We start from the raw sequence: 13,348 nt of genomic DNA, 5'->3' as shown, positions 1-13,348 counted from the left end.
TTCTCTCGTGGTGTTACGCTTGGGCTCCGGACAGGAGTCGTGCACACCACCCAGCAGGGTGGCTCCAGGTGGAGAGAGACAGGAAGCTCGAACAGAGTCAGGTACCAGGCTGGGTCAGGGCAGGCAGCAAGAATCAGAGTCAAGTTCAGGCTGGGTCAGGGCAGGCGGCAAGTGGCAGTGTCTACGTACAGGCTGGGTCAGGGCAGGCGGCAAGTGGCAGTGTCAAGTACAGGCTGGGTCAGGGCACAGTAAGCAGGGCAGGGCAGGTCAGAAGGCCCGTAGGCCACACACACACACACACGGAAGGCCCGTAGGCCACACACCAATAGCGAGGCAAGGCAGGTCAGAAGGCCCGTAGGCCACACACACACACACGGAAGGCCCGTAGGCCACACACCAATAGCGGGGCAAGGCAGGTCAGAAGGCCCGTAGGCCACACACACACACACGGAAGGCCCGTAGGCCACACACCAATAGCGGGGCAAGGCAGGTCAGAAGGCCCGTAGGCCACACACACACACACGGAAGGCCCGTAGGCCACACACCAATAGCGGGGCAAGGCAGGTCAGAAGGCCCGTAGGCCACACACACACACACACGGAAGGCCCGTAGGCCACACACCAATAGCGGGGCAAGGCAGGTCAGAAGGCCCGTAGGCCACACACACACACACGGAAGGCCCGTAGGCCAGGTATGGAAATCAAGGAAGAAGGCCAAAAGGCCGCACAAGGCAAGGCAAGGAAAGGAAAGGCCCGAAGGCCACGCAAGGCAAGGCAAGGCAAGGATAGGCCCGAAGACCGCGCAAGGCAAGGCAAGGCAAGGATAGGCCCGAAGGCCACGCAAGGCAAGGCAAGGCAGGGATAGGCCCGAAGGCCACGCAAGGCAAGGCAAGGCAAGGATAGGCCCGAAGGCCACGCAAGGCAAGGCAAGGCAAGGATAGGCCCGAAGACCGCGCAAGGCAAGGCAAGGCAAGGATAGGCCCGAAGGCCACGCAAGGCAAGGCAAGGCAGGGATAGGCCCGAAGGCCACGCAAGGCAAGGCAAGGCAAGGATAGGCCCGAAGGCCACGCAAGGCAAGGCAAGGCAAGGATAGGCCCGAAGACCGCGCAAGGCAAGGCAAGGCAAGGATAGGCCCGAAGGCCACGCAAGGCAAGGCAAGGCAGGGATAGGCCCGAAGGCCACGCAAGGCAAGGCAAGGCAAGGATAGGCCCGAAGGCCACGCAAGGCAAGGCAAGGCAAGGATAGGCCCGAAGGCCACGCAAGGCAAGGCAAGGATAGGCCCGAAGGCCGCGCAAGGCAGGCTAGAGCAGGGAGCCCAGGTGAGCTCGATGCCGAAGCACCGAGGCAACTGTCAGGCAGGGTTAAGAGGGCACACCCAGAGCATAGAGTGGACATAGGAGATGGACTGGGCCTGTCAGGAAAGCCAGCACTAGAGGGACCCCTGGTGGTGAGGGCGGTAGCACAGCAGCCACAGCCGTAACAGTACCCCCCCCTCAAGGCCTCCCCCTCCTCCTGGATCCCATCTGTGCAGGAGGTAATCAAGAATAACGGGAGACCACTCCGGGGGTGATGCGGCAGGGTCAACTCCTTCCCGAGGAAATAAGGCAGTCCATAACCCCACCTGGGGTGATAAGGCAGACACAACCCCAACCTGGGGCAGAAAAATAGTCCATAACCCCTCCTGGGACAAGGCGGCAGGGTTAGACCCCTCCTGGGGTAGCAGAGGCGGTGCAGATTTCCATAACCCCTCCTGGGGTGACAAGGGGAACACAAACCCCACCTGGGGCAGAGAAATAGTCCGTAACCCTTCTTGAGGTGATAGTAGGACCGGTCCGGACCCTTCCAAGGTCGGCATTAAGACCGGTACAGGCCCCTCCAGGGGCGGCAGCTGGGCCAGTACAGCAGGCTCGGATCCTACTCGGGCAATTGTAGCAGGCTCGGACCCCTCTCGGGGCGTTGTAGCAGGCTCGGACCCCTCTCGGGGCGTTGTAGCAGGCTCGGACCCCTCTCGGGGCATTGTAGCAGGCTCGGACCCCTCTCGGGGCGTTGTAGCAGGCTCGGACCCCTCTCGGGGCGATGAAGCAGGCTCGGACCCCTCTCGGGGCGTTGTAGCAGGCTCGGACCCCTCTCGGGGCGATGAAGCAGGCTCGGACCCCTCTCGGGGCGATGAAGCAGGCTCGGACCCCTCTCGGGGCATTGTAGCAGGCTCGGACCCCTCTCGGGGCGTTGTAGCAGGCTCGGACCCCTCTCGGGGCGATGAAGCAGGCTCGGACCCCTCTCGGGGCGATTGAAGCAGGCTCGGACCCCTCTCGGGGCATTGTAGCAGGCTCGGACCCCTCTCGGGGCGTTGTAGCAGGCTCGGACCCCTCTCGGGGCGATGAAGCAGGCTCGAACCCCTCTCGGGGCGATTGAAGCAGGCTCGGACCCCTCTCGGGGCGTTGTAGCAGGCTCGGACCCCTCTCGGGGCGATGAAGCAGGCTCGGACCCCTCTCGGGGCGTTGTAACAGGCTCGGACCCCTCTCGGGGCGATGAAGCAGGCTCGGACCCCTCTCGGGGCATTGTAGCAGGCTCGGACCCCTCTCGGGGCGTTGTAGCAGGCTCGGACCCCTCTCGGGGCGATGAAGCAGGCTCGAACCCCTCTCGGGGCGATGAAGCAGGCTCGGACCCCTCTCGGGGCGTCAGCAGGACCGGTATGGACCCCTCCAGGGGTGGCAGCAGGACCAGTTCAGCAGACTCCGATGGCTGACTCAGGAAGTCTGTCAGTAGGACTGGTTCGGACCCCTCTGAAGACGGCAGCAGGGCCGGTTCGGCAGGCTCAGATGGCAGAGTTAGAAAGTCTGTCAGCAGGGCTGGTGCGGACCCCTCCGAGGACGGCAGCAGGGCCGGTTCAGCAGACTCAGGCTCTTCTCGGGGTAGTGCAGCAGGTTCAGATGGCAGAGTAGCATGGTTAAAGGTAGTGTGCATGGAAGACACAGATTGTACTGCCGTGGGCTTGATACCTCGAGCCAAAGTCTGATGCTCCTGATTTTGTTTCTGGAGGAGCAGTTTAGAGAAGGCACAGGCAGTTCTAGGACGTCTAGGGAAGGTGCTCGTTAGTGTCCACTTGGCAGCTGTGGGAAGCTGAGCCCTGCTAGAGTTAATCAGCTCTCTCCGTTGTAGAGAAACCTGTTCCCGAGGCTCTAGCACTGGTCTCACAGAAGCCTTCTTGGCCAGGTAAGTCCTGGGTTTTTCTACCCACAAACTGCCAGCAAAAATGTCTGTTTTAGTTGAGCCAGAAACAGAATACTGGTTAGGAGAGCTGATAGCTTTTTCTAATTGCACAGCTGGTCCTAGAGCAGAACAACAGGGGCAGGGTTTGCCTGGAGGTAACAAACACGGGAGACAGGAGCATTTCCACCACCCTGGTTTAGGAGCCAGACAGTTCAAACACTCCTGATAGACAGAAACATTTTTCTTGTTGCAGTTATTGCATGACCAGTGTTCCTGACCAACAAGTTCACAGGCTAGACAGTTCTGATAGCTAGGATAGTTCAAAGTTTGACAGGAATTGCAGGTATAAAACTTTAAAGAAGGAGGCATCTTGAATTAGTGAAAAGTTGACTCACCGGCAGGACACAGACCTATCTCTTCCCCTGGAAAATGTGATGGCTTCGGCATACTGTTACGCTTGGGCTCCGGACAGGAGTCGTGCACACCACCCAGCAGGGTGGCTCCAGGTGGAGAGAGACAGGAAGCTCGAACAGAGTCAGGTACCAGGCTGGGTCAGGGCAGGCAGCAAGAATCAGAGTCAAGTTCAGGCTGGGTCAGGGCAGGCGGCAAGTGGCAGTGTCTACGTACAGGCTGGGTCAGGGCAGGCGGCAAGTGGCAGTGTCAAGTACAGGCTGGGTCAGGGCACAGTAAGCAGGGCAGGGCAGGTCAGAAGGCCCGTAGGCCACACACACACACACACACGGAAGGCCCGTAGGCCACACACCAATAGCGAGGCAAGGCAGGTCAGAAGGCCCGTAGGCCACACACACACACACGGAAGGCCCGTAGGCCACACACCAATAGCGGGGCAAGGCAGGTCAGAAGGCCCGTAGGCCACACACACACACACGGAAGGCCCGTAGGCCACACACCAATAGCGGGGCAAGGCAGGTCAGAAGGCCCGTAGGCCACACACACACACACGGAAGGCCCGTAGGCCACACACCAATAGCGGGGCAAGGCAGGTCAGAAGGCCCGTAGGCCACACACACACACACACGGAAGGCCCGTAGGCCACACACCAATAGCGGGGCAAGGCAGGTCAGAAGGCCCGTAGGCCACACACACACACACGGAAGGCCCGTAGGCCAGGTATGGAAATCAAGGAAGAAGGCCAAAAGGCCGCACAAGGCAAGGCAAGGAAAGGAAAGGCCCGAAGGCCACGCAAGGCAAGGCAAGGCAAGGATAGGCCCGAAGACCGCGCAAGGCAAGGCAAGGCAAGGATAGGCCCGAAGGCCACGCAAGGCAAGGCAAGGCAGGGATAGGCCCGAAGGCCACGCAAGGCAAGGCAAGGCAAGGATAGGCCCGAAGGCCACGCAAGGCAAGGCAAGGCAAGGATAGGCCCGAAGACCGCGCAAGGCAAGGCAAGGCAAGGATAGGCCCGAAGGCCACGCAAGGCAAGGCAAGGCAGGGATAGGCCCGAAGGCCACGCAAGGCAAGGCAAGGCAAGGATAGGCCCGAAGGCCACGCAAGGCAAGGCAAGGCAAGGATAGGCCCGAAGGCCACGCAAGGCAAGGCAAGGATAGGCCCGAAGGCCGCGCAAGGCAGGCTAGAGCAGGGAGCCCAGGTGAGCTCGATGCCGAAGCACCGAGGCAACTGTCAGGCAGGGTTAAGAGGGCACACCCAGAGCATAGAGTGGACATAGGAGATGGACTGGGCCTGTCAGGAAAGCCAGCACTAGAGGGATCCCTGGTGGTGAGGCGGTAGCACAGCAGCCACAGCCGTAACAGTACCCCCCCCTCAAGGCCTCCCCCTCCTCCTGGATCCCATCTGTGCAGGAGGTAATCAAGAATAACGGGAGACCACTCCGGGGGTGATGCGGCAGGGTCAACTCCTTCCCGAGGAAATAAGGCAGTCCATAACCCCACCTGGGGTGATAAGGCAGACACAACCCCAACCTGGGGCAGAAAAATAGTCCATAACCCCTCCTGGGACAAGGCGGCAGGGTTAGACCCCTCCTGGGGTAGCAGAGGCGGTGCAGATTTCCATAACCCCTCCTGGGGTGACAAGGGGAACACAAACCCCACCTGGGGCAGAGAAATAGTCCGTAACCCTTCTTGAGGTGATAGTAGGACCGGTCCGGACCCTTCCAAGGTCGGCATTAAGACCGGTACAGGCCCCTCCAGGGGCGGCAGCTGGGCCAGTACAGCAGGCTCAGATCCTACTCGGGCAATTGTAGCAGGCTCGGACCCCTCTCGGGGCGTTGTAGCAGGCTCGGACCCCTCTTGGGGCGTTGTAGCAGGCTCGGACCCCTCTCGGGGCATTGTAGCAGGCTCGGACCCCTCTCGGGGCGTTGTAGCAGGCTCGGACCCCTCTCGGGGCGATGAAGCAGGCTCGGACCCCTCTCGGGGCATTGTAGCAGGCTCGGACCCCTCTCGGGGCGTTGTAGCAGGCTCGGACCCCTCTCGGGGCGATGAAGCAGGCTCGGACCCCTCTCGGGGCGATGAAGCAGGCTCGGACCCCTCTCGGGGCATTGTAGCAGGCTCGGACCCCTCTCGGGGCGTTGTAGCAGGCTCGGACCCCTCTCGGGGCGATGAAGCAGGCTCGGACCCCTCTCGGGGCATTGTAGCAGGCTCGGACCCCTCTCGGGGCGTTTGTAGCAGGCTCGGACCCCTCTCGGGGCGATGAAGCAGGCTCGAACCCCTCTCGGGGCGATGAAGCAGGCTCGGACCCCTCTCGGGGCATTGTAGCAGGCTCGGACCCCTCTCGGGGCGTTGTAGCAGGCTCGGACCCCTCTCGGGGCGTTGTAGCAGGCTCGGACCCCTCTCGGGGCGATGAAGCAGGCTCGGACCCCTCTCGGGGCGTTGTAACAGGCTCGGACCCCTCTCGGGGCGATGAAGCAGGCTCGGACCCCTCTCGGGGCATTGTAGCAGGCTAGAGCAGGGAGCCCAGGTGAGCTCGATGCCGAAGCACCGAGGCAACTGTCAGGCAGGGTTAAGAGGGCACACCCAGAGCATAGAGTGGACATAGGAGATGGACTGGGCCTGTCAGGAAAGCCAGCACTAGAGGGACCCCTGGTGGTGAGGCGGTAGCACAGCAGCCACAGCCGTAACACGTGGGTTCCATTACCATTTGTTTGAACAAAGTTACTTGCATGGCATCCACTATCGCTCTACTATTTTTAGATTCTGCAGATGGGATTTTCCAGTTTACATCTGGCATATTAAAGTCTCCAACGAACACCACTTCTCCCTTCTTACCTATCTTATGGATGTCTTCAACCAGATCTCTGTCCAGTTCTTCCTTTTGGTTTGGAAGCATGTAAACCACTCCAATATAAATGGACGCTCCATCATCTTTTTTTAGGTCGACCCATAGTGCTTCTTCCTTGCCCCAACTTCCTTGCAGCTCAGATGCTTGGATATTGTTTCTGACATAAAGAGCCACACCTCCCCCTTTTCTATCCACTCTGTCCTTCCTTAACAAGTTATAGCCTGGTATTGCTGTATCCCAATCATGAGATTCTGTGAACCATGTCTCTGTGATAGCAACAATGTCCAATTTTGCCTCCATCATTAGGGCCTGCAGATCTGGGATTTTATTTCCCAAACTATGAGCATTTGTGGTCATAGCTTTCCAGGTTCTCTCTTTAAGGTTATTGCTTTTCCTGAACTCCTTATGAGACTTTAGTTGAGATTTGTTATTCACTTCACTCTTTCCTTTTGCAGTTGTACCACTGATGACAGAGTTATCCATCTCAATTAGCTTTTTCTTTTGGTTATGGATCTTGAAATTCTGCATGCATTGAGTTTTTTCTCTCTTTTTTGGTAACACTTCAATGTTTTTCTCAAGAACTTCTTCAGTTTTTAATATAAAGAAGACTTTTTGTTCATTTTGCATTTGGTACAGTATGTGTCTCCTCATCACAGGTTTAATTCTACCAGAGCCCACTGTAATCCTGCTGCTATTTTCTGATCTACGCTGCTATTTTCTGATCACGCCGAAAATGGAAGGCCCCCGTGTGTTGCGACCGGCGCGCCGGGCCTTCATCTTCGCCACGAACGACGTGCCAGACCTTCATCTTCGCTGCGAACAGCGCGGGTCCCGCAGCTTGCCCGTGAGAGATAATGTTTGTCGGGGAGGGGAGGGTGAGAGAGAACAGGAGGGTGTGAAAACAGAGCATGGGGGGGGGGGAATGCCAGTGAGAGACAATGTGCGTGTGAGAGAGGGGAGTGACAGAGAGCATGGTTGGTGAGAGGGGGTAGGGAGGGTGTGAGAGAGAGCATGGGGGGTATGCCGGTGAGAGAGAATGTGTATGTGAGGGGGGGTGGGGTGACAGACAGCATGGTTGGTGAGAGGTGGGTGGGGAGAGTGTGAGAGAGAGCAAGGGAGGTAAGAGAGGGTGGGTAGGGGGATACTTGAGTGTGAGTTTCAGAGAGAGGGAGCCTATATGAGGGGAGGGGGATGCCGGTGAGAGAGAATGTGTGTCGGGGAGGGTGAGAGACAGCAGGAGGGTGTGAGAGAGAGCATGGGAGGGGAATGCCATTGAAAGACAATGTGTGTGTGAGGGGGGGGGGTGACAGAGAGAATGGTTGGTGAGTGAGGGGTGGGGAGGGTGTGAGAGAGAGCATGGGAGGTAAGATAGGGTGGGTGGACCCGTGCCATGCCAGTGACAGAGAATGTGTGTCGGGGAGGGTAAGAGAGCAGGAGGGTGTGAGAGAGAGCATGGGGGATGCCGGCGAGAGGGAATGTGTATGTGAGAGAGGGGGGTGACAGAGAGCATGGTTAGTGAGAGGTGGGTGGGGAGGGTGTGAGAGAGAGCATGGGAGGTAAGAGAGGGTGGGTGGGGGATGCTTGAGTGTGGGTTTCAGAGACAGGGAGCCTATACGAGGGGAGGTGTGTGTGTGTGTGTGAGAGAGAGGGGGGTGACAGAGAGCATGGTTGGTGAGTGGGGGGTGGGGAGGGTGTAAGAGAGAGCATGGGGGGATGCCGGTGAGAGAGAATGTGTGTGTGAGAGGAGGGGGGGGTGACAGAGAGCATGGTTGGTGAGAGGTGGGTGGGGAGGGTGTGAGAGAGAGCATGGGAGGTAAGATAGGGTGGGTGGACCTGTGCCATGCCGGTGACAGAGAATGTGTGTCGGGGAGGGTAAGAGAGAGCAAGAGGGTGTGAGAGAGAGCATGGGGGGGGGATGCCAGTGAGAGGGAATGTGTATGTGAGAGAGGGGGTGACAGAGAGCATGGTTGGTGAGTGGGGGGTGGGGAGGGTGTGAGAGAGAGCATGGGGGGATGCCGGTGAGAGAGAATGTGTATGTGAGAGGAGGGGGAGGGGGGTGACAGAGAGCATGGTTGGTGAGAGGTGGGTGGGGAGGGTGTGAGAGAGAGCATGGGAGGTAAGAGAGGGTGGGTGGGGGATGCTTGAGTGTGGGTTTCAGAGACAGGGAGCCTATACGAGGGGAGGTGTGTGTGTGTGTGTGAGAGAGAGGGGGGTGACAGAGAGCATGGTTGGTGAGTGGGGGGTGGGGAGGGTGTGAGAGAGAGCATGGGGGGATGCCGGTGAGAGAGAATGTGTATGTGAGAGGAGGGGGGGGGGGTGACAGAGAGCATGGTTGGTGAGAGGTGGGTGGGGAGGGTGTGAGAGAGAGCATGGGAGGTAAGATAGGGTGGGTGGACCTGTGCCATGCCGGTGACAGAGAATGTGTGTCGGGGAGGGTAAGAGAGAGCAAGAGGGTGTGAGAGAGAGCATGGGGGGGGGGGATGCCAGTGAGAGGGAATGTGTATGTGAGAGAGGGGGTGACAGAGAGCATGGTTGGTGAGTGGGGGGTGGGGAGGGTGTGAGAGAGAGCATGGGGGGATGCCGGTGAGAGAGAATGTGTATGTGAGAGGAGGGGGGGGGGTGACAGAGAGCATGGTTGGTGAGAGGTGGGTGGGGAGGGTGTGAGAGAGAGCAAGGGAGGTAAGAGAGGTTGGGTGGGGGGATGCTTGAGTGTTGGTTTCAGAGAGAGGGAGCCTATATGAGGGGAGGGGATGCCGGTGAGAGAGAATGTGTGTGTGAGAAAGGAGAGGGGGTGAGGGGGAGTGCAAGAGACAGCTGGGTTGGTAAGATGGGGAGTGCACGGGATGCTTGACTCTGGGTTTCAGAGAGGGAGCCTATATGAGGGGATGTGTGTATGTGTATTAGAGAGAGTGAGGGAGCCTGTATGAGGGTGTGTGTATGTGGAAAGGACACTCTTACAGTGAATTTCTAGGAAAATTCGGCTCAAAACAAGAGCAGATATGTCAATAAAAAGGCTCACCGCCCAGGCGCAGAACGGGCACAGTTGCTAGTAAATAATAGTCTTATTACAACTTACAGCAAAAAAACAGAGGAACTGGAAAAAAGAATTGAAACAACAGAGAATATTCAACATAAGATGATTACCTCTGAAAAGAATTTGAATAAAAGGCTAGAAGGAGTGGAGAACGCACTGAGAGCACATAATCTGAGAGTGCTCAATGTTCCTGTTTTAAGGTTAATCTCCCTACTAGAACTTTTCAAAATATATATTCACCAGGTATTAAAAGTTCCCGAAGCTGCTACTCCGGTAATTGTGAAGGCGTATTACCTCCAGCAACAATCACAGCAGCCCAAGCAGAAGGCAGGGGACCAGAGGGGAATGCCTCAGCAAGTTTGGACTTAAATATTTTGGAGTCTTCTTTGGAAACTGAAATTTCCCAAAGAAAAACACTACTGATCTCCTTTGCTTTCCTTTCTGAACGCAATCAGATATTGAGATTATTTCTTAGAAACAGGCAATTACCTTTCTATGGAAAACCTATTTGGATATATCTTGATGTCATAAAGGCCACTCAAGTACATCGAAAGAACTTTTTACTGATGCATTCAGAGGTTCTTCGGTTGGGGGCAAGCTATATATATTAAAATACCCTTGTAAATGCTCAATTATGTATTTGAATGTTCAATATGGTTTTCTATGAACCAGACCACTTAGAGCATTTTTGGAGGCAAGATCCCAAATAGCTCCTGTTACTAGCCCAGCTCTAGATAGTTAATATGAGCCAAGCACTACTCGCTGTATGCAGTCTTTCCTCTTTAATACATACATTACTTCTAGATGTTGCTCCTTTTCTGCCCTCCCAAATTTACTTATATTTATTTTATTTTTTATTTATTTAGTTTTATATACCGACAACCGTTTGCACATCGTGCCGGTTTACAGATAACTTACAACCAAAATATATATAGGCAAAGCCTTTACAAGGAACAGTGTGTAACATAAATGTAGTAACGGATTAATAACTAAATAACTGGGGGAGGGAGGGGTGGGGTGATCAAGACAGAGGGGGGGCAGGGGGAGGGTGAAAAACAGATACATGGGGAAAAAATATGTACAGGGAATCAATGGGCATGTGATATGTACAAAGGTACATATCACAAGGTTATAATTTTGATATTGGGTACTATGTAGAAATAATTCCTGTTTTATTCAAGAAATTTCTAAGTAATGATTATATGTTTGCACCAATATCTATTTTTCTGTACAAGGTTTATATACTTGGGATTTGTTTTTGAAAATTAAAATAAAGAATTAAAAAGTATATATATATTGAAAAGCACTGGTCCAAGTACAGATCCCTGAGGCGCTCCACTGTTTACCTTTTTCCATTGTGAAAACAGACCTTTTAATCCTACTCTCTGTTTCCTGTCTTTTAACCAGTTTGCATCCACAAAAGGACATCGCCTCCTATCCCATGACTTTTTAGTTTTCCTAGAAGTCTCTTATGAGGGTCTCTGTTGAACACCTTCTGAAAATCCAATTAAACCACATCTACCAGTTCACCTTTGTGCACGTACAGGCACAGAGCACAGCAGGCCCATAACCGGCATTTGGACGCGCATTTTTTGACGCGCTAACATTACCCCTTATTCAGTAAGGGGTAATAGCGCGTCGAAAACGCACGTCCAACCCCCCCAAGACTAATAGCACCCGCAACATGCAAATGCATGTTGATGGCCCTATTAGTCATTCCCGCGCGATACAGTAAGTAAATGTGCAGCCAAGCCGCACATTTTACTTTAAGAAATTAGTGCCTACCCAAAGGCTGGCATTAATTTCTGCCGGCGCCAGGGAAGTGCACAGAAAAGCAGTAAAAACTGCTTTTCTGTGCACCCAAAAAAAAAATTTTTAAATGGGCCCACGGCTCACAGGTTGAAAACCGGACGCTCAATTTTGCCGGCGTCCGGTTTCCGAACCTGTGGCTGTCAGCGGGTTTGAGAACCGACGCCGACAAAATTGAGCGTCGGCTGTCAAACTCGCTGACAGACGCCGCTCCTGTCCAAAAAGAGGAGCTAGGGACGTGCTAGTGTCCCTAGCACCTCTTTTTACTGCGGGCCCTAATTTAAATAAATTTACATACTGAATCGCGCGCACAGGAGAGTGGCCTGTGTGTATGCCGGGAGAGCGGGCTCTTGCCTGCGATTTTTACTGTATCGGCCAGATAGTTATTCACTCCTTCAAAAGAAATGTAGATTTGTGAGGCAAGACATCCGCAGTCTCTGCACTGGAAAGGGGAAACAGTGGAGAGCCTCAAAGGGTTAAACTCTGCAAAATATCCAGCGACTTTAGCCATTCTTCTGGCTTGGAGACAGGTAATCCTTGATTGCTGAGCCCTTAGCGCATCTAACATGACCCCACCTAACTTTTTGGGCCCTAGGCTGACTTCCAGAGATATAAACATGTTGTGCTGACTTCATAAAGTAAGTAAACAAGCAACTTCTGTGCACTGGATGTTAACTCTTTGTCATTGACTAACAGTCTGGGGAAAGCAAAAAGTTTATACAACCTGTTTCTTAGGAATTATCAATGGATTTTTTTTCCTGCCTTATGTAACAACATTTCAGAACCCCCCTCCCCCTTGTAACAAAGCTTAACATCTGGGCAAATCCCCCTCCCCCGTTTGAGTTATGTAATTTGTGAAAGCCCCCGAGTGCTTTTTTGCTGTGTTTGTAAAAGTACGGGTGGATCACTGCTACATACACTTTTACATACATTGCTACATACACTTTTAGGCATAGGAAGTTCAGGAACCCTCCCCTCCCCTCCTGGACAATTTTCAAAACAGCATTTATGCACATAAAACTGCATTTTATATGGGTAAATGTTTTTTTAAAATTCAGCCCGAAATGTTTGCTTTACCTACAATCTGAAACTCTGCGAAGATCATTGCAGTACCAAACATCCCCAGTAAGGTTCCGAATGCAGCCGGACTGGGCCGTACACTGTACATGAGATCTAATGACAGCCTCGGAAACGTTTGCCATGGCATGAACGGCGTGAAAAGCTAAATTTAGCCGGGGCACGTTCCTTCCCCTTGCTGAGAGCAATCTTGGGGCCAGTTTAAAAAACCCCACAGAGCACACACAGCAGGCCCATAAATAATGGGGCTGTTACCGGAGAGAATGGCTAAACTGTGTTTTCTGGTTTTTCCCCTCTCCTGCCCTGCAGCTCACTTACCGACCAAGAAGTGAAACCTGTTGCACCCGGTGGTAGCAGCAAGCAATGCCAATCTTCCGCTGACGGAGGAGAGGAATCCACAGCTTCGGATCACTCCCAGCATCATTTCCCCCCAAATAGACAAGCCGAGAAGAGAAGAGGAGTAGCAGCAAGGGCTGACGAGGAGAGAGTAGTTTTTGCGTTTTCTTTTTTTTTTTTGCACGGATCCTTCAGCACGGCAGAGCGATGAACGGGAATGGGTGGGTGAAAAGCCACCAATGGGGAAAGGGGAGGGACGCACGTGGAGAGAGAGCGGGAGGGAGAGCACGGGATCCTTGGAGGAGGTCGAGGGCATGTCAAGCAAGCAGGGCTCAGTTTGGGAATGAACATTTTGGGAAGGACCCTTCTAAGGGCAGCGCACGGAAAATGACTTTTCTGAAGGGACAGCAAAGAATTACAGATCCTAACTGATCTCATAAAAATATAGCAATTATTATTTGCTAGTTACTTAGAAAAGGATAATAAATGATCATATTTCTTATATTTCAGTTACTAGTGATTCACTTGAAAAGGAGCCTTGGTCACCCCATTTATTTATTTATTTATTTATTTTTTTAACTTTTTTTTTATATACCAACGCTCGTTAATAACATCACATTGGTTTCCATAA

The 13,348-nt window shown here is 54.0% G+C and overlaps 1 protein-coding gene across 3 annotated transcripts in view; it reads right to left on the bottom strand.

The window, feature by feature from the left end:
• The window catches only part of AGXT2 (alanine--glyoxylate aminotransferase 2), a 145,236-nt gene extending 132,317 nt beyond the window's left edge, over positions 1–12,919 (bottom strand). For all 3 annotated transcript variants that reach the window (XM_029578964.1, XM_029578973.1, XM_029578982.1), the window contains exon 1: positions 12,700–12,919. In XM_029578964.1, coding sequence (XP_029434824.1) covers positions 12,700–12,805 — 106 coding nt within the window. In that variant the 5' untranslated portion in view covers positions 12,806–12,919. The remainder of the gene's footprint in view (positions 1–12,699) is intronic.
• Between the last annotated feature and the right edge of the window lie 429 nt (positions 12,920–13,348).

This window comes from Rhinatrema bivittatum, chromosome 1 (assembly GCF_901001135.1).
Source record: "Rhinatrema bivittatum chromosome 1, aRhiBiv1.1, whole genome shotgun sequence".
Taxonomy (NCBI): Eukaryota; Metazoa; Chordata; class Amphibia; order Gymnophiona; family Rhinatrematidae; genus Rhinatrema; species Rhinatrema bivittatum.
Note: the sequence above shows the minus strand (reverse complement) of the source record. Positions and strands in the feature narration are given on the sequence as shown.